The sequence below is a fragment of the Myxocyprinus asiaticus genome, chromosome 10, assembly GCF_019703515.2.
Source record: "Myxocyprinus asiaticus isolate MX2 ecotype Aquarium Trade chromosome 10, UBuf_Myxa_2, whole genome shotgun sequence".
Classification (NCBI taxonomy): domain Eukaryota; kingdom Metazoa; phylum Chordata; class Actinopteri; order Cypriniformes; family Catostomidae; genus Myxocyprinus; species Myxocyprinus asiaticus.
In genome coordinates this window covers 40,956,039-40,976,251 of record NC_059353.1, presented here as the reverse complement: position 1 = coordinate 40,976,251, position 20,213 = coordinate 40,956,039, and the positions used below count along the sequence as shown (strand labels likewise).

General features: G+C 37.3%; 1 protein-coding gene across 5 annotated transcripts in view; it reads left to right on the top strand.

Annotated features, from left to right (window-relative positions):
- The window catches only part of LOC127447109 (glutaminase kidney isoform, mitochondrial-like), a 77,399-nt gene that overhangs the window by 42,829 nt on the left and 14,357 nt on the right, over nt 1-20,213 (top strand). For 4 of the 5 annotated variants that reach the window (XM_051708677.1, XM_051708676.1, XM_051708675.1 and 1 more), the window contains exons 4-14: nt 78-207; nt 914-993; nt 5,358-5,521; nt 5,887-5,945; nt 13,201-13,233; nt 13,334-13,392; nt 13,874-13,940; nt 14,115-14,165; nt 16,000-16,176; nt 16,315-16,446; nt 18,827-18,919. In XM_051708677.1, coding sequence (XP_051564637.1) covers nt 78-207; nt 914-993; nt 5,358-5,521; nt 5,887-5,945; nt 13,201-13,233; nt 13,334-13,392; nt 13,874-13,940; nt 14,115-14,165; nt 16,000-16,176; nt 16,315-16,446; nt 18,827-18,919 — 1,045 coding nt within the window. Of the gene's footprint in view, nt 1-77; nt 208-913; nt 994-5,357; nt 5,522-5,886; nt 5,946-9,896; nt 9,947-13,200; nt 13,234-13,333; nt 13,393-13,873; nt 13,941-14,114; nt 14,166-15,999; nt 16,177-16,314; nt 16,447-18,826; nt 18,920-20,213 lie in introns of those variants that run through there. The other variant, XM_051708679.1, reaches the window with a different exon arrangement.

Below are 20,213 nucleotides of genomic sequence, written 5' to 3'. Positions count from 1 at the left end.
GATTTCAGAAAATATTTTTTTGTGTTATCAAAACAATTCCATGTGAAAAAATGTCTCAAGGCCTTTTCTGTCCTCAGGTGTGTCCAGAGCAACATTGTGCTCCTCACTCAGGCCTTCCGCAAGAAGTTTGCCATCCCTGATTTCCAGTCATTTACTTCCCACATTGATGCGCTCTATGAGAAAGGCCGAAAACTTTCTGGAGGGCAGGTAAGAAGAAAAACCTAGAAATATTGAGGGCCCTGTTTTAAGAGCGCTATGCCTTAAGCACCCACAAAGTGGGTTGGGCGAAACTGCGTGTGAAAAGCGCTAATGGGCTGGGTCAAGCGCAATTTAATTCTGAGTTTTTTTTCCAGTTATTGTACCATCAGCATCCTATTATATATTCCATTTTATTTCAAGTAACATTGATATAACTGAAGACAGCCATAAGAATTTGGAAGTGTAAATGGGCTGTATGCAATTCATCCCCTGCTCTGTGATTGTAATGTCGCCTGCGCTGCTCCAGAACACGATGTATGTGTTGTATGTTCTTTGTAGGTCTCTCTGGGCCTATTGGCTCTTGTCCTGCTCGCCCATATCTCACCGCTTTTAAATATATCTGCTGATGGAATCCCCGAACTACAAATGCAGGAACTGATTTTAGACTTTCTGCCAATATTAGACATGGTTCTCAAACATTTTAGCACAATGACCTATTTCTAAGGAATATAGCAAACTGCATTTTGCGGCACTTCATTAACAGACAGTACACACATTTACGTGCATGTACCCCCAGATAGAGCAAACACTACCACCCACGCCCACTTTCGCTCATAATTTATCATGAAAATAGAGCCCTAAATCTCTTTCTTTTAACTCAAATGTTTTTTCTGCTTGATAAGGGTTTGTTTCTAGCTGTTTCTTTTGCTTTCAGGTTGCTGACTACATTCCCCAACTTGCCAAATTTAGCCCAGACCTGTGGGCTGTGTCCCTTTGCACAGTAGATGGACAAAGGTATAAATCATCACACACCTGTACAGTGCATCTGCTATTGAGGGGGAATTACTTATTTTAGCTTTTCCATTAATGTCTAGTTTCATTGCATTTTAGCTTGTGAATTCCCAGTTCTTATTTTTGCAGTTCAAGTATACAGTTGAAGTCAGATGTTTATATACACTTAGGTCGAAGTCATCAAAACTCATTTTTTAACCACTCCACAGATTTAATATTAGCAAACTATAGTTTTGGCAAGTTATTTAGGACATCTACTCTGTGCATGACACCAGTCATTTTTCCAACAATTGTTTACAGACAGATTGTTTCACTTTTAATTGACTATATCACAATTCCAGTGGGTCAGAAGTTCACATACACTAAGTTAACTGTGCCTTTAAGCAGCTTGGAAAATTACAGAAAATGATGTCAAGCTTTTAGACAATTAGCCAATTAGCTTCTGATGGGAGATGTACTGAATTGGAGATGTACCTGTCGATGTATTTTAAGGCCTACCTTCAAACTCAGTGCCTCTTTGCTTGACATCATGGGAAAATCAAAAGAAATCAGCCAAGACCTCAGAAAAAAAAATTGTGGACATCCACAAGTCAGGTTCATCCTTGGGAGCAATTTCTAAACGCTTGAAGGTACCACGTTCATCTGTACAAACAATAGTATTCAAGTATAAACTCCATGGGACCACACAGCCATCATACCGCTCAGGAAGGAGACATGTTCTGTCTCCTAGAGATGAATGTAGTTTGGTGCAAAAAGTGCAAATCAATCCTAGAACATCAGCAAAGGAGCTTGTAAAGATGCTGGAGGAAACAGGTAGACAAGTATCTATATCCACCGTAAAACGAGTCCTATATCGACATAACCTGAAAGGCTGCTCAGCAAGGAAGAAGCCACTGCTCCAAAACTGCCATAAAAAAGCCAGACTACAGTTTGCAAGTGCACATGGGGACAAAAATCGTAATTTTTGGAGAAATATCCTCTGGTCTGATGAAACAAAAATTGAACTGTCTGGCCATAATGACCATTGTTATGTTTGGAGGAAAAAGAGTGAGGCTTGCAAGCCGAAGAATACCATCCCAACCGTGAAGCATGGGGGTGGCAGCATAATGTTGTGGGGGTGCTTTGCTGCAGGAGGGACTGATGCACTTCACAAAATAGTTGGCATTATGAGGAAGGAAAAAGATGTGAATATATTGAAGCAACATCTCAAGACATCAGCCAGGAAGTTAAAGCTCGGTCGCAAATGGGTCTTCCAAATGGACAATGACCCCAAGCATACCTCCAAAGTTGTGGCAAAATTGCTTAAGGACAACAAAGTCAAGGTATTAGAGTGGCCATCACAAAGCCCTGACCTCAGATAATTTTCCGATAGAAAATTTGTGGGCAGAACTGAAAAAGCATGTGCAAGCAAAGATGCCTAAAAACCTGACTCAGTTACACCAGTTCTGTCTGGAGGAATGGGCAAAAAATTCCAGCAACTTATTGTGAGAAGTTTGTGGAAGGCTACCCAAAATGTTTGACCCAAGTTAAATATTTTAAAGGCAATGCTACCAAATACTAACAAAGTGGATGTAAACTTCTGACCCACTGGTAATGTGATGAAAGGAATAAAGCTGAAATATATATTGTTTGTAGACTACAGCTCAGCATTCAACACCATAGTGCCCTCCAAGCTTTATGTGAAACTCCGGGCTCTGGGCTTAAACAGCTCACTGTGCAGCTGGATCCTGGACTTCCTGTCAAGCAGACACCAGGTGGTTAGAATGGACAGCAACATCTCCTCATCACTGACCCTCCACACTGGAGCCCTGCAGGGCTGTGTTCTCAGCCCACTCCTGTATTCTCTGTACACACATGACTGTGTGGCAACACATAGCTCCAATGCCATCATTAAGTTTGCTGATGACACGACGGTGGAAGGTCTGATCACTGACAATGATGAAACAGCCTACAGAGAGGAGGTGCACACTCTGACACACTGGTGTCAGGAGCACAACCTCTACCTCAACGTCAGTAAGACAAAGGAGCTTGTTGTGGACTTCAGGAGAAGAGAAAGAGAACACAGCTCCATCACCATCAATGGAGCACCAGTGGAGAGAGTCAGCTTCAAGTTCCTGAGTGTCCACATCACTGAGGAACTCACATGGTCGGACTACACTGAGGCCATTGTGAAGAAGGCTCATCAGCGCCTCTTCTTCCTGAGACGGCTGAGGAAGTTTGGGATGAACCGCCACATCCTCACACGGTTCTACACCTGCACTGTAGAGAGCATCCTGACTGGCTGCATCTCCGCCTGGTACGGCAATAGCACCGCCCACAACCGCAAAGCCCTGCAAAGGGTGGTGCGAACTGCCAGACACATCATCGGAGGTGAGCTTCCCTCCCTCCAGGACATATATACCAGGCGGTGTGTGAAAAAAAGCTCGGAGGATCATCAGAGACTCCAGCCACCCGAGCCATGGTCTGCTCTCACTGCTACCATCAGGCAGGCGGTATTGCAGCATCAGGACCCGCACCAGCCGACTTCATGATAGCTTCTTCCCCCAAGCAATCAGACTTTTGAACTCATGATCTCTCAAGATCAATTACATCAGCACTGCACTTTATTAATCTTATTATCTCACACTGGACTATCATAAATTATATTCTCTCTTAACAACACACTGGCAATGTGACAGCCTGAATGTCAATACAGTACAATACAACCTACTGTATATTTTATATATACTGTATATACTATTTTTATTGTATAATGTGTATTGTATATTGTGAATATTGTATACTGTACATTGTTATTATTTGTATATTGTGTTGTGTGTAATTATGTGTATATTAGATTTTAAATTGTGTTGTGTAAATCTGATGTTTATTGTAAATTGGTATATGTCTTATCACTGTCACGACTACTATGTTGCTCGGAACTGCACCCAAGAATTTCACACACTATTGCACTTGTGTATATGGTTGTGTGACAATAAAAGTGATTTGATTGATTTGATTTGATTTGATTTGATATGTCATTCTTTCTATTATTATTCTGACATTTCACATTCTCAAAAATAAAGTAGTTATCCTAGCTGACTTAAGACAGGGAAATTAAATGTCAGGAATTGTGAAAAACTGAATTTAAATGTATTTGGCTAAGGTGTTTGTAAACTTCTGACTTCAACTGTATAAAACTTCTCACTATACTGTATACACTCACTTAGCAGTTTATTAGGAATATTATGGTCCTAATAAAGTGCCCGACGTGGTCTTCTGCTGTTGTAGCCCATTGATGTTGTTTTTGAAGTCCAGTTTGGGCTGCTTCTAAAGTTGTTGTGTAAGAAATAAAGAATACCCCAAACTTTTCCAACAAGCTTTGATTTTCATTTTGGATATTTATTAACCAGAGAACTTGAATAGCGTTATCACTGACCATTTACTGTACCTATATGTCAAGTACCGGAAATGCTTCATATATGTTGGTCACACAACCATAAGATAAAATACCAGCTAATCTTATCATTCGACAAGTGCTCCACTTTTCTCCTGGACTTGTTACCAGTGGAGATAAAACACAGGGTAGAGCAGAGGGGATGTTCTAATGTCTAGTCATGTGAGAGTCATTGATAACAAGACCATAAAATAACAGTCATTGATGTTTTCCTCAATACAGTTCTCAGAACCATGTGCCATGGTACATCCTTTGAACTTTGATAACAAAGATAAATATTTTCACTCTGTGCTATAGAATTTGTTTTAAAGATACATGGGGCATCTACATACCTCCATATTTATCTCTATGATAACCAGTCTGTTACAGTAACTGTAGATTTTCTAGTCTTTTATTCAGTCACACTGTGCCAAAACCTTGACCCATCGACAGATAGAATCTGCTGACTTTTTTCACATTTTATCTGAACTAATTTTGAGGGAAAATCTGTGGAATTCTGCAGAATGCATTTAAAGTGTTAGTTCACCTAACAATGAAATGTTAGCATTATTTACTCACTCTAAAGTTGCTTCAGACCTGTGTGACTTACTTTCTGCTGTAAAACACAAAAGGGGAATTTTTAAAAAGTCTTCACACATTTGCCATAATGAGAGTGAATAGTGAGATTCTTGAAAAAAAAAAAAAAGAAAAAACACAATAAAACCACAGTAAAAGTTATTGAAACAACACACTAAGACCTTTCCATTGAATGCCTGATTAATTTATGAGGCCCACAATTTTTTCAGTGTATTTTAACATCTGAATATGATTCACATTGTGGCCTTTAGGTTCAGCTTTGTATGTTTATGATTCCCCATTTGATAATTAGAACATACCATGTATGACAGGATCATGTCACTGGTTTTAATTTATGTTTACTCATTTTGCACAGACACACAGTGGGTGACACTAAAGTGCCATTTTGCCTGCAGTCGTGCGTGAAGCCGCTCAAGTATGCTATTGCTGTGCATGACCACGGCACTGAGTATGTGCACAGGTTCATTGGGAAAGAGCCCAGCGGCTTACGCTTCAACAAACTCTTCCTGGATGAGGACGGTAAGGATTATCACTATCAGCATCAGAAGAAGTTTCGGCTTTTGTCTTATTCTATTATAAGTTTCATTATATATATATATATATATATATATATATATATATATATATATATATATATATATATATATTAGCATTACTTTAATGAGAGCATTATTGTAATGAGAGCATTACTGTAATGTGACTGGCTTTAGTCCTAGTACAGCATTCACACCTGAAAGTAGTATTTGGACTTTATCAAACAGAAGAAACAGTGGTTGTCTCTCTGAATTCTGCCACACAAAACAGAAAATTATATATGTTACCTATGTACTTTCAACACAAGTGTTTTGTGTTTTTTTGTGGTGGGGGGGTGGGGGGTGGCACAGATAAACCCCATAATCCAATGGTGAATGCTGGTGCAATTGTGTGTTCTTCCCTAATTAAGGTAAGCGTCTAATTCCACTTGTTTTCCATTTTGTTTTAATGTTACAAATGTATTCAACTACAAGTACTCACATTTATCTGATTTTAATTAGCCAGAATAAACTATTTGATATTGGTTGAATGTTCTTTATAAAAGTTTTTGTGACATTTGCAGAAATCATAATGAGAGATTTGGGCTGTAGTTGTATTTTTAAACCATACAAGTGAGTCTGAGAAGTGACCATCAGTGCGTATTATAGGTGCTTCCTGTCCTTTCTTTTGTTTTATTGCTGTACACAGTCCATCTATAAATATCTAACACACCTACTCAAAGCCTTCACTTTCATTATTAAATCAAATGTGCAAATCATCCCGTTTTGAGGACCATTATTGTTAAAAGTCTGTTTTCAATTAATTTTAAGTGAAATTCATTCAGACTTTTTGTTTTCCAAACATTTCCCTTCCACTCTCTGTTGTGACAAGGGCTGGGCAATATAGCTTAAAAAAAATACTCAATATTTTTTTTTTACCATTATCGTTTATATCTCAATATTTATTTGCTATAAAATTATTTGTGTTATTTTTTATTTTTTTTTATTTTTTATCAAAGGAACCAACATTTCCATAAAAAGCTATTGTTGACCATTCAAAATGTTTAATGTAAGAACTTAAAAATATTCAAGGCATGTTTTTATGTATTTTCATTTATATGCACCAATATAACAACACTAATTAAACAGTAAAAGTAATGAACAGAAATACACTGCATGCACAATTATTAGGCAAATTGTATTCCTCAGGATAAATTTTATTGTTGAACAAACACAATGCTCTCAGTCAATCCAAAATGTTATTGAATCTCAAACCTGAATGTTTAACAAAGGAAAAGTGAGTTTTGTCTTTCTCAGGGGACTATATAAGTGTGCACAATTATTAGGCAACTATTAGGGTGCACAATTATTTGGCAACTAAATTACAAAAAGAATTTCTCCCAACTCAATTGTTTATTCTCAATTTTTAGAGTAAGTGCAACAAATAAGTAACACAAAATGACATTTAAATAACATTTTTGGCCTTTCAAAAATATTCAGTGACCTATATAGCCACCCTTTTCAATAACTGCCATGAGCCTTCCATGCATGGAGTCTGTCAGTTTCTTGATCTTTTCACGATCAACTTTCCCTGAAGCAGCAACCACAGCCTCACAAATGCTGTTCAAAGAGGTGTCTTCCTCTTCCCTCACTGTAAATCTCACATTTGAGAAGGGCCCACAAGTTCTCAGTAGGATTTAAGTCAGGTGAGGAAGTGGGCCATGTCATTATTTGGGCATCTTTGAGGCCCTTGCTGGCTAGCCAAGCAGAGTACTTGGATGCATGTGATGGAGCATTGTCCTGCATAAAGATCATGACCTTCTTGAATGTTGAGGACTTCTTCCTGTACCACTGCTTGAAGAAAGTACTTTCCAGAAACTGGGAGTAGGTTTTGGAGTTGAGTTTCAGTCCATCTTCAACTCCAGCTACTTCATCCTTAATGATAGCAGCCCATATCAGTACCCCTCCTCCACCTTGCTGGCACCTTACTCGAAGTGGTGCGCTGTGTCCATTAGTGATCCAGCCACGGGCCCATCCATCTGGTCCATCAAGAGTCACTCTCATTTCATCTGTCCATAAAACATTTGAAAAATCTGTCTTCAGGTATTTCTTTGCCCAATCTTGACGCTTCAACTTGTGAATCTTATTCAGTGGTTGTCGTGTTTCATCCTTCTTGACCTTGGCCATGTCTCTGAGCACTTGACACCTTGTACCTCTGGACAGTCCAGGTAGGTTGCAGTTCTGGAATATGGTGGCATTGGAGGCTAATGGGTTCCTGATAGTTTCACGTTTCATTCTTTTGCAGTTAATTTGCGCCTTTCCTTCTCCATGCGTTTTTTGCGCCCCAGTTGACTATTCGCAACAAAAAGTTTGATTGTCCGGTGGTCACGCATCAGTAGTTTAGCTATTTCAAGAGTATTGCATCCGTCTGAAAGGCATTTTACAATTTTTGACTGGCTGGTATTTCCTGGAGTTGTTTGCATCTCTTTTTTGGAGGTAATGAAGCTGCCTAATAATTATGCACACCTTGATATAAGGTGTTGGTCACTTTCACCACACCCTCCCTCATTACACAAATATATATCACCTGAAAATGATTGAATCCAGTAAGCATTCAAGTTTATATAGTTTTTGAGTTGGAAAATTTGCATGGAAATAATGATAAGATCAGAATACTCACTTGCCTAATAATTGTGCACACTGTGTATTTACTACATATATTTTTACTAAAACATTTTAATACTGAATGAAAAATTACATCCATGAGACATCCACGAACATTTTTTGAGTGATGTCGCTAACAAATTGTTGAATCTTGAGATTTAATCGATTAATTGAAATGATTATTTTGAACATAAAATGTTAAAACAAATATCGATGTTCACATTGTATCTTAATTTTATATCGCCAGCAAAATTGTGAATATATTGTGAATATTTGATATATCACTCAGCCCATTTGTGCCTAATTTAAAAAAAGTCACCCAAGTTATATTTAAACTATACTGTATTGCTGTGCTATATATAGGGGGTTTATGAAGCCTGGCTGGTATTTCTTGGAGTTGTTTGCACCTTTTGGTTATATTTGTGTTTTGATCCATGTGCAAGCACAAAAGAGAGTAAAAACACTCCAGTTGGGTTAATGGTGGTTTTGTAATTTAAGGTTTAGATTCAAGTGTTCTGATTGCCTTACATAAAGATAGCACTGTACTATTTGCCCACAGTTGTGCCCTTGTATAAGTGTGCATGTGTACGTTTTATGCCAAACACCAAAAGTGATCCATTTCTAAACTCACAAATGCACTAATACATTTTCAGCAGGCTTTTCTGAGCTGGTCCAGCAGAAACTGTTGTCATCCTCTGCTGTGGGCTCATATAAGTAGGGATGGGAATTGTAAGCAATTTATATACAGTATTACTAAACAAAACAATACTACTTTTGGTAACATATTTTGTACAGTATCATTTGTTACAACACAATTCTGTTCCAGTGTGAACAAGTCTTACTCAGTAACCGTTTTTATGAATTTCTTTTTGGACATGACTGAAAATAATGACTTGTGGTTCAATGAATGAGTCAGATGTTAATTTTCAGTAACTGGTCCGACTGATTCAGTGAGTGAGTTAATGACCTATTTGTGAGTTGTTTTGACAGATTCATTAATCTGGTTGCTCTGTTATTGTGTGCAACCACTGAGAAAGACGTGTTGTCTATTCATTTTTTTCATTGTTTTATTTCACTATATCTGGCGCTTTCTCTTGCAGTGGCGCTATAGATTCAGCAGCACTGCTTCCATTGAGTAGCATTGCAGGAAATGCCATATTTTTGTGCGCTGTTCCATATGCATCAGCAATAGAATGCAGACGTTAAACAACTATTAAGGAACTGTCATAAATTATTCAGTTCTGTTATTTTTTATAAAATGGAACTGGTTCTGAATAAGAACCGAGTCTCGATTCCCAACCCTACACATAAGAAAAACTGTTCATATTTTTTATGTATTTGTTTTAACCCAGTAAAAATCCACACGCGAAAGGATGCACCATCATCATCTGTGATGAATGTTGAGCATCCTGTGAACAACACAGCCAAGAAGTTTTAAATCATTTAATCTCCCATCACACCCTAAACTTAATGATCTTCTCATATTGTTTCCTTGTGAATGATATTGGTGTGATATATTGTCTTTCACCCCTTTGATGTGTTGACCAGTAGGTCTGTTCTGAATGTAAGCTGTGCCTGTCGGTTTTCTTTAAACCTTAGTAAAGCATGACATCATTTTTTACCAAGCCCTTGAGCAGCACCATGAGCATATACTAAAGCGTGTGATATGCTGTTGAAGGCTCTCTGTGTGCTGTTTTATGTTGTTGCATATTTTGCAGACGTAGGATCTGTGGGATTTTTTGACCACTGCTGCAGGTCAATGACGTTGGTAATTTTCCTTTACATTTTTCCTCCCTCCCCATAAACAAGCCTGGATTCTAAAATATCAGTAGTGTCATTGTGCTCTTCAGTAAGGCAAAGAAATAGAGACAGTAGAGCATCTGTGCAGGATAAAATGCTTTTTTTGATGTAAACTACGGGAGCCAAGAGAGGCCATGCATATTATTTTATTCAGTCTTGCTTTCATATTATTGTATTCTGCCTTGTATTTAATCGATCTTAGGTAGTTAGGTAGCTAGATAGTTAATTAGTTAGTTAGGTAGGTAGGTAGGTAGGTAGTTATTTACAGTTTTAAATCATTAACATTCAAATCAGAAACTGAACGTTATGTTAATGTTTGCAATGGAAAATCTGATCAGATATTACGCCTAATGTGTCAGAACAGGCTGCAGGACTCTGCCGGGTAGGACTGTCACAATTAGGGATGTGCAAATCTACCAATTTTAATAATCATCTTGTCAGTCGGTTGTTTAAACGACAAGTCGATAAGTGTGTGTTAAGGATAATAATGAATTATTAGGCTCCGTTATGTTCACGTGACAACAATCAGATGCCGTTTAGAGGGATATACGGATGCAAAGTGCAGCACTTCAATATCGTGACTAACGGATATTTATTTATTTATTTATTTTTGGCACGCCCAATTCCCAATGCGCTCTAGGTCCTCGTGGTGGCGTAGTGACTCGCCTCAATCCGGGTGGCAGAGGACGAATCTCAGTTGCCTCCGCGTCTGAGACAGTCAATCCGCGCATCTTATCACGTGGCTTGTTGAGCACATTACCGTGGAGGCTCACGCTATTCTCCGCAGCATACACGCACAACTCCCTACGTGCCCCACCGAGAGTGAGAACCCCATTATAGTGACCACGAGGAGGTTAACCCAACGTGACTCTACCCACCCAAGCAACCGGGCCAGTTGGTTGCTTAGGAAGCCTGACTGGAGTCACTCAGCACGCCTGTGACTAACGGATATTAAACAAATAGGCTAAATAAGTATAACATCTTATTGCACAAAACTATCAAAGAAAGAAATAAGAAAGACTCCAATATAGAGTGGCACAAAACCGTTTATACACATCCTAAAGCAGATGGAAGCACTTCAGTGTAACTGGAGTTGCGGGTACACATCTAGTTCACAACATCAAGAAGTTTAATACTTTTTTTACTGCAACTATAGATTAAAGCAGTGTCAGACAAAATCAGCAAAATACTTTAATCTCTCAACAACACCTCACGAATACAAGAACATTTCTCATAGCAAGAAAATTTAATGTCAGACAGTGATCGTCTTGAAATGTATTGTTGATGCTGCACTTTGCTGTAATAACAGTGCATGAGAAGACTAAACCTAAAGCATTAAAGTGATGAAACTTCTTGCAGAGTGTTTTACTGTACTGACTGTTATTCACTTTTAAGCACAGCAAACCATAATCATGCAAAAATGCTCTCTAAGAAGTTGTTAGTTGTTAGTAGTCGACCCCACTAATCGACTAGTCAGTTGATAGATGACTAGTTGATTTGTTGACCACCCTGGCACATCCCTAGATTATGAAATTTGGCTGACGATTAATTATCAAACAAATATTCGCGATTATGATGAGTAATTATCATAAAAATTTGAGATACCTCTTAAGGTTTATGTGTGCTTCAAATATCTTAAGACGTCATTTATTAATATTTTACTTGGAATCATATAATAAAATAGGGAAATACTGAAGCTTTCATTTTAAGGCTTGAAAAATTTTGCACAGGGGTTATGACTTAAAATTCCAAATACTTAAAATATGTCTCTATATTTGGTCAGCTTTATTCTTGGTCACAAAAGAACACTGTTCTTTTTGGAACACAGCCAACCTGATTAGATATTTCTTATATTATATTATACAATAGTGAACTATTTCTGTCCTAAATTATTCACTTTCACATCTTAATTTAAAGCAATCTGATTAATCCCATGAGCCCTTATTTGGCACGAAGGAAGACTTTTGAAACTGTATGTAGGCCTATTTGAAAATATGTTTCTTCATTCTATCACTGCTATTAACACTGCTTTGCATTCACTATCAAAATATTCGATTATACTATATTTTTGCAGGAGTGTGGCGCGAACCTCCACATACGGTTCTTCACGGTGCTTCAGAAGCGGTTAATCTTCACACATTCTTCGCGAGACACTCCCAAGTTCATTTGGAGTGCTCACATAATGCAATAAAACCGGAAAATGAGACACAAAAATGTGCCATTCATGGCATTTATATATTCTCTTAAAATTCCTTATTTGGATTGTACATTGTGATTGGAAAGTGCACAATTATTACAGTTATCTTAAATAATTTATTGGATGATTATTTAATAATCGAGACAGCCCTAGTGCAGAGTTTGGTAGACATAGCTTGAAAGTCCATGAGGAGTTTCATATATAACCTAAGTTTGTGCAATAACAGTATGTTGGCCTTGTCAAGCCAGCATTATAATAATGCATGGCCTCTGTGGGCTTCCATGGTAAACTGGGTATGTAGTACAAGCATAACATTTCTTCATAAATTATTCCCATCTACTTTGTAAGCAATAATGTTCAGCAATCTTAATAGCAAGACAAACACAAACAATAGTCATTGTTCATTTATACAGATAATGCAATGAGACGATGCTCAAAGTTGTAGGTAAACAGCTCAATGCTAAAGTTTGTAGGTTAATGGATACTGATCCAGACAGTTGCACAGATGACACATGTAGTAGCCTTGATTTCAACTCATTCTTAAACAACCTGTTCCATACCTTCACACACTAATGCATCAACACACAATGCACAGATCCTCACATACAGTACCTGGATCATCCTAAAATATTTATCAGCCATGCTGATTTACAACCACTTTGTTTTTTGACTTCTCTGTCTGGCCTGCAGGTCTTCATGTACAGTTTTAACTCTTTTCTCTGTAGCAATTCATTATAATTTCTTTTTTAGAGCATAACAATACTTTACTGTAGTCCACAAATGAAATCATGTGCTTCTCATTGATTTCTAACTGCAGACTACTAACCGATTTTAGTGTTGTACTAGTAATATTTACAGAATTTAAAGTTAGTTGCTGTTCTAATTTATTTTTTGATATTACATTAAAACTGATTTTATATAGAATATATCATATTTTATTTTTAATGTGGATTTTATAATAAGAGCATTGTGAACACGTCATGAACACAGAATTTATTCCTTTTATTTCTTTCTGTGTCTTTCAGCAAGGGGCAGGCAATGCCGAGAAGTTTGATTATGTGAGTAAATAATCAGTAGATTACAATTCAACTCTTCATAGGAACTTTTGTCTTTTGGTTCTGGTTTTATTTACCTGTTGTGATATTTACACTCCTGCAGGTGATGAACTTCTTGAAGAAGATGGCAGGAAATGAATATGTTGGTTTCAGCAATGCTACGTAAGTGGAAATTTCAGTTCTGTACTTTCATCTGTACCAGTACTCATTATGGCATTCTTTTGACTGTTCCTTTTCTTAAAAAGCCCTTCTCAAACATTGATAAAGTTTGGTTGCATCTAAATAAGAATAATTGACACTTTTAAGATTTTCACTATTTTCAATTACTGTTTTACTAGTTTGTTTTATGTCCTGTGGTGTCAAATTAATTTACTCAATGAATTCTTTAATATCAGACCATAAAAGCTGCATGTATAGTGATTATAAAAGAATGAGCAAAATACATTTTAAAATGGGTTTAGATGGAGTATAGTATGTCTACTTCCCAAAAGTATTTCATGTTAACTACCCATAGGCAAAGTTCATCAATGAATAAGTTGAAATAAGGAAGAACGAAAGCATGAGATGAATAGCATGTGGGGAATTAGACTGAATGTGTTGGGTTCGATCAAGGTATCTGAATGTTTGCTGTTTCTTGATCTAGATTCCAGTCAGAGCGTGAGTCGGGAGACAGGAATTTCGCTATTGGCTACTACCTGAAAGAAAAGAAGGTTAGTATCTCTGGATGCTTTTGATGTTGCTCAGAGCTCCTGTCACTTCTGATTCATTGCATCCAGTTATCTATAAATATTTCTGTTGTTTGGAATGATTTGTTGACAGCTGTATAAATTCTTATCTAACCACTCTGAATTCCAACCTTAACCCTTCATTCTCTTTCTATGTAGTGCTTTCCTGAGGGCACAGACATGAATGCTGTTCTGGACTTTTACTTTCAGGTGTGTACAGAGACATCTTTCTGAAGTCTGATACATTTCTGAGTCAGATTTGTCAGATTCTGGTTTACTAACAATATAAAAGATGCAACATAAGGTTTCCTCTAGAGCAAAATCTCTTGGAAATCAATGAATAGAGAAAATATTCTTGTAGTTGTAATGCAACATCTTGAATTGCAACACAATTATACTGTAAAGTCATCTGAACTTTTTTGGTAAATACTTGAAAGTAGACCCATCTACCTTAAGGTGAGTGTGTAGTTTCATGTACAATTTGTATGGCTATGGAGGCGGTCTGTCTAAGAGAAACATAAAAAGTGAATATCCTAATGAAGTTATGTTTTTTGTGTCGTTCAATCTCTTCATAAACTCTTATTTCAACCTTTCTAAATCCTCAAGAAGGCTACATTGTTTACAAAAATATGCAGAATGTCAGACCTGAGTGACTTTGGCTTAGTTTGACATGGCATAGGAATGACAAGTCTGCAGTCTGGTGACTGTCTCTTGACCCCTCTCATGTGCCTCTGAAATCATACAGCATTTGAAATGGGATAGCCTAGCTGATGACTCTCTCTCTCACACACACACACATAAACAAAATTGCTCAAGTGCACTTAGGGTGTTGATGCCTCAAAAGGCCTCTCACTCATGTAATGTCATTTTTTGAACAAGAAAATCAAGGATTGGCCAATCAACATTTACTGACAAATGTAGATCGCTATTTATCCTTCTGAGACCCGAGCATGACTGCTGTGTGCATTTTCCATTCTCCTTTTTGATTTGTAACTAGTAGCCCCTAAGAAACATTCAACAAAAATAATACCAAGCTATAGAAAGTCAGATTTTATATATAGATTTTTTTGTATTATGTTTCCAGGAGTGTAGGTTATTCATGTTTTTGAGACATTATGGACTTTACATCAGAAATTAGCATAAGCAATTCTGATTCAAAGTAATGGCCAGCATCATCCAATCAATGCCAACCATGTTAAAATAAAATTATACATTATAAATTCTGAATCTATGTACTGATTACCATTGTCTTATGTCTGCCAAACATGTTAAGTGGTCCAAACATCATCTGCAGCCTGAAACTGAACTTTTGACTGGATGTTAGGAGGGAATGCACTTGGCTGCATAGGAAAGCTATAGGATGCTCCCTTGCTCCCTAATTAGGGAATGACTTAACCTCCAGTGTGCTGTCTGTCTGCACTGGCCTCAGAACAGTTTGAAATGCACCTTATTTTCATCCTAACTCCACATAAAGCCTCTGAAAGCAACATTTTCCTGCTTTTGGATGCATCCAATGATTCCGAATGTGATGATGCAAAGTGAATATAGGATATTTTAAGGAAAATTAGCCTATAGTCCACGTACGGGGTCATTGTGTTTACCAACGTGCAGTTTTGCGATAAATCAATGAAATTTTTCAAATTGCATTTCGGATGAAACTAGAGACTCTACTCCTTTGACTCAAACAGGTTTTAATGTAAAAACATAATGAAGTTTCGTACCAGATGTAGTTGTGTTGCCGTTTCTCCCAAAGACAAACTCAGCTGAGATTGGCGTCATGTTGTTTTGTTACATGACTCGGTGCATCTACAGTTTAACCCTTTAATGACAACTTAGAGTCTCCTGAACTGAGATCAGCCAGTTTAAATTAAATTAAATTATGCGTAGCTTATAGCACAGCCAAAACGTAATGTTTCAGGGTCTCAGGAGTTTATTAAGTGTAACCCCCTCGTGTAGTTGTGCTGGACTGATGTTTTTATTGTTAATCGTATTGATTATCATGTTGTTTTTATTATTCATATGTTTTTTGTGTTGATATATGTAGCTCTGCTCCATCGAGGTAACATGTGAGAGTGCTAGTGTCATGGCTGCCACGCTAGCCAATGGCGGCTTCTGTCCAATCACAGGCGAGCGTGTGCTGGGCCCTGAGGCTGTACGAAACACCCTCAGCCTCATGCACTCCTGTGGCATGTATGACTTTTCTGGACAGTTTGCCTTCCATGTAAGTCTTGTGTGCATTTTCTAGCAACAGTAATTCTTTAAATGATAATCCAATAATAATCATTATAACCGCACTTACTGTGTATCCAGAAATGCAGTGTAGTTTTTCTTCAGTTTCATTTAATTTTTGTTTGTTCAGGTGGGTCTTCCGGCCAAGTCTGGTGTGGCTGGTGGCATTCTGCTTGTTGTGCCCAATGTGATGGGCATCATGTGCTGGTCTCCTCCATTGGACAAACTGGGCAACAGTGTTCGGGGTATCCAGTTCTGCACGGTATGTGAATGATCTTCTTTGCAGACACACCCTTACCACACACACACAAACACTTTCATTTCTTATAATGTTACACCCATGTACTGGCAACTTAATTAAATATTTTAATAATTAAGATAGGAGGGGATGAGACACATTTCTTTTCACACATGTGAATCACACATTAGATACATGTAGGGCTGGGTATTATATTGAATAATAACAATATATTTTGCAGGTGATAAAAAATTAAACAATATCAGGGTGATTTGATTGTGCTTTTATTGGTAGGTAAATATTGCTGTATTAAATTGGTGCATATAAATTTCAATGTAAATATAATTACTGCTATTTATTGTGTTCATTTAGTGCTATAAAGTGTGGGAAAATAAGCCTTTATTTTTTTATTTGTACAATATCTTACTATTTTGTAAAAAAAAAAAAAAAAAAAAAAAAAGCTTAAATTGTATATTGAATATCACCAAAAGCCTAAATAATATTAAGAATTTTTTGTTAATTTTTCTTTCCTTTTTTTTTTTCAGCTATATTGCCTAGCTCTAGATACTGTACATGGGGGAGGGCGTAAATTCAAGGAATGGGGCAGATAGTTTTTTTAAAGATGCCACCTCTGTACTGTTTATCCTCTGTAGTTTGTTTTTTCTGAATTTTTAATCCCACAATGCAGTTCTTATAAGTGCTTTACATCATGTAGCTGTGAAGCGATGATAACGCGTCACTATTATTTTAAATTGCATACGAAGCATTCTGTAGGGTCTCTCAGACCCTTGTTAAAGGTCAAGAAGTCTATAATTACTGCCTGCGTCTTTTGAAGTAGTCAGGCTAAACTATGTACATATGGTAGTGTGTGTAGTCTGACTCAGGACGGCCCCAGAAAGGAGATAAGAGCTTACATCTATACTCTTTCTGAAAGTGAAAGCATTCTTTCCCCTTGTAGTGTTCTTGTGTTCACCTTCTGTGTTCATTCTGTGTTTCTTTGCCAGAGGACAATAACAACTGGCAAATTAGGTGGTCACGAGACAGGCATTAGAAATTCAGACATTCCTGCCAGCACGGTCAAACTTCCTGCAAAATTCAGGGAGACTTCGTAAAGTTCAAGGTCAGGGTAAAGGTATAACTGCTTGTGTTGCGAAGCAACATATTAATTAAAGTAATATTTCCAATTCAATACAAGTTAAGGTCTGTTATCACAGAAAATTATTTGGAATTGTCCCTTAGTTTGTAAAAAAATTAACCAAAAATGCTCAACTTTTAAGTACTTACAGTATAATGGAAGTTTATGGGGCAAGTGTACAATAGGAGAGCTTAAAGGAACATTCCGGGTTCAGTACAGGTAAAGCTCAATCAACAGCAATTGTGGCATAATGTTGATTACCACAATAAATAATTTTGAATCAATCCCTCATTTATTTAAAAATAGCTGTTTCATTAAGGCACATAAAATGGAAGTGAATGTGCCCTAAAATACAATCACTAAAATACACATACTTTAAAAGTATAACCATTTTTAACTTTGTTATTATTATTATTATTATTTAAAAAAAAGTCACAAACATTGGCCACAGATGTCTCAATTTATGTTTAATTCAATCTCTTTTGTAATTTTCTAATATCTCAACTATATTACAAACATTTCTAAATAATTTTGCTTGAAGAAAATCAACAATGTACATTAAAGTGAACATGCCTATTTCGCAAATAAATCTCTATTGTCTTTTCCAGCAGTCAAAATGGGTCCACTTTGCACGTGCATTGCAACAAATCCATTCCTTCCCACTAATGTCAGATTTTTTGTTGCCGTGTCACAGGGGTTTAGGAAGGTGCCATAATAGTTATTTCTGTTATCTAAGGTTTTCGGAGAAGATGACATACAGTAGGTCTTTTACCATTTGGCCTTTAGTCCCATTGTACCCTATCATCAAAAATCATGTTAGTAAACTAATTTAATTTATTTACCTTTTCAAAGCTGTAAAAAATCAAATAAAAAAATACTCTGTGTGTGATGATGTGCATGTCATTGCGTACTTTGAGTGAAAAGTATGCAATTTGTGTGAAAGATGCAGTACCCAGTGAAGCAGGTGGGAACAATATGTGGCTAGGGGCTAAATTTGAGATAATATAAAATATTTTTAGGTCAAATTTAATTTATAGATGTACAAAAAAACTATTTAAAGCTGTAAAACATCCAGTCCCAACAAAGTCACAAAGTTTGGTTCCAGTACAAAAAACTATGTTGTATTTATAATGTATCCTTTAAATGTGCCGGGTCAAAAATGACCCTAAGACAATAGGATGGTTAAACGAGCAATGTGTGTATTTGTACGTGGGTGCTTTGAGACGTTGCCCTCTTGGGCTGACACTTGTGGCCTCTTCTCTGTTGTAGGATCTGGTGTCATTGTTTAACTTCCACAACTATGATAACCTGAGACACTTCGCCAAGAAGCTTGATCCTCGCCGAGAGGGAGGAGAACAGCGGGTGAGTGCCCTCTTCCATTTACCAGCCAGCCTTGCCCTCCCCACATGCTCTATCGAAGCATTATACTACGTCTTGTATGAGTGACTGCACGTACCCTGATGGAGGGCAAATTATAGTTATACTCAAAACTCTGAATATACTCTGAAACTGGTAATATTTCAGAGGAAGCTTATTTCCACACTACAACCTGAAATAGGGCACACAGTCAGCCATAGACAAACTTTGTGCCCCCTACAGGACCATTTTGACAAGTGCTAGTAAGGTAGCTGCACTAAATGAGAAAGTTTTTGCTGTTCTGTGGTCTCTGTGAAGCAGGACAGCTAAAGCAGTGAGAAAGAGCTGCGGCTAGTTCTTTAGAAGTTCTCAGCTGTGCATGAAATTCTAATTCTGCATGCCAAATGCTACCTCTTATTTTGCCCTTTTTCATGCAGTTTATTTGAAAGAGATTTTTCGTTTTGCTTGCTTCAGTCTGCATTTTTAGATCTGTCATCTGCAGGACCAGACAGAATCTGCCGACTTGGTTCAACTGTGCTGTAACCGAAAGCATAATCAAATTAGCCAAATATTAAAATGTAAAAGGTGCAATCTTTTCAATATTAAAATACTTGCACCTATCCGGCTTAATATGCAGGGACAACTATAAGTAATTTGTAGGTCGATTCCCTCGAATAAAAAAAAATGAAACGTTGCCATGTTTGTTTGAGCATCTCAACCAGCCCAACACAGCAACATTGGCTTAACCAATGCTGTGAATTTGGAGCAGAACTATGTTTTTATACGACCAGTGGCTGCTGGGGAAGTATTCGGAAACACTGTTTTTGCCATTCCGTTTGGTACAGCTAGTGGTGCAGAAATTACACGCTTCACCTTTAATAAACAATCAGGGGTTGTGAGATTTGTAGAACTTTATGAATGAAGATTTTTCACGCCACCATGCGCGTGCAAACAGATCAGCACGTCACTGGTTTGTTCTGAATCACACACAGACCATTTGCCTGTCTTTAAATCACAGCCTTTTGTGGATTAATAATTACATATGACCAATTTGGCATTTTGATGTTATTTTGTTTAATTGTGCAGCCCTGAATGATCGTGAAATTAGTATACTGATGCGCTCTTTATGAAACTTAATGGCCAAATGATAGCACATTAAAATCATCGCGATATTGATGATATTGGTCAATTTTGCATCGACAGCAATCTCAATTATATCATTAATATATTTAATATATCGCCCAGCCCTAGTAAGCAGGCAGTGCGATTTTGAAAGATTTGTAATATAGGCCTACCATTT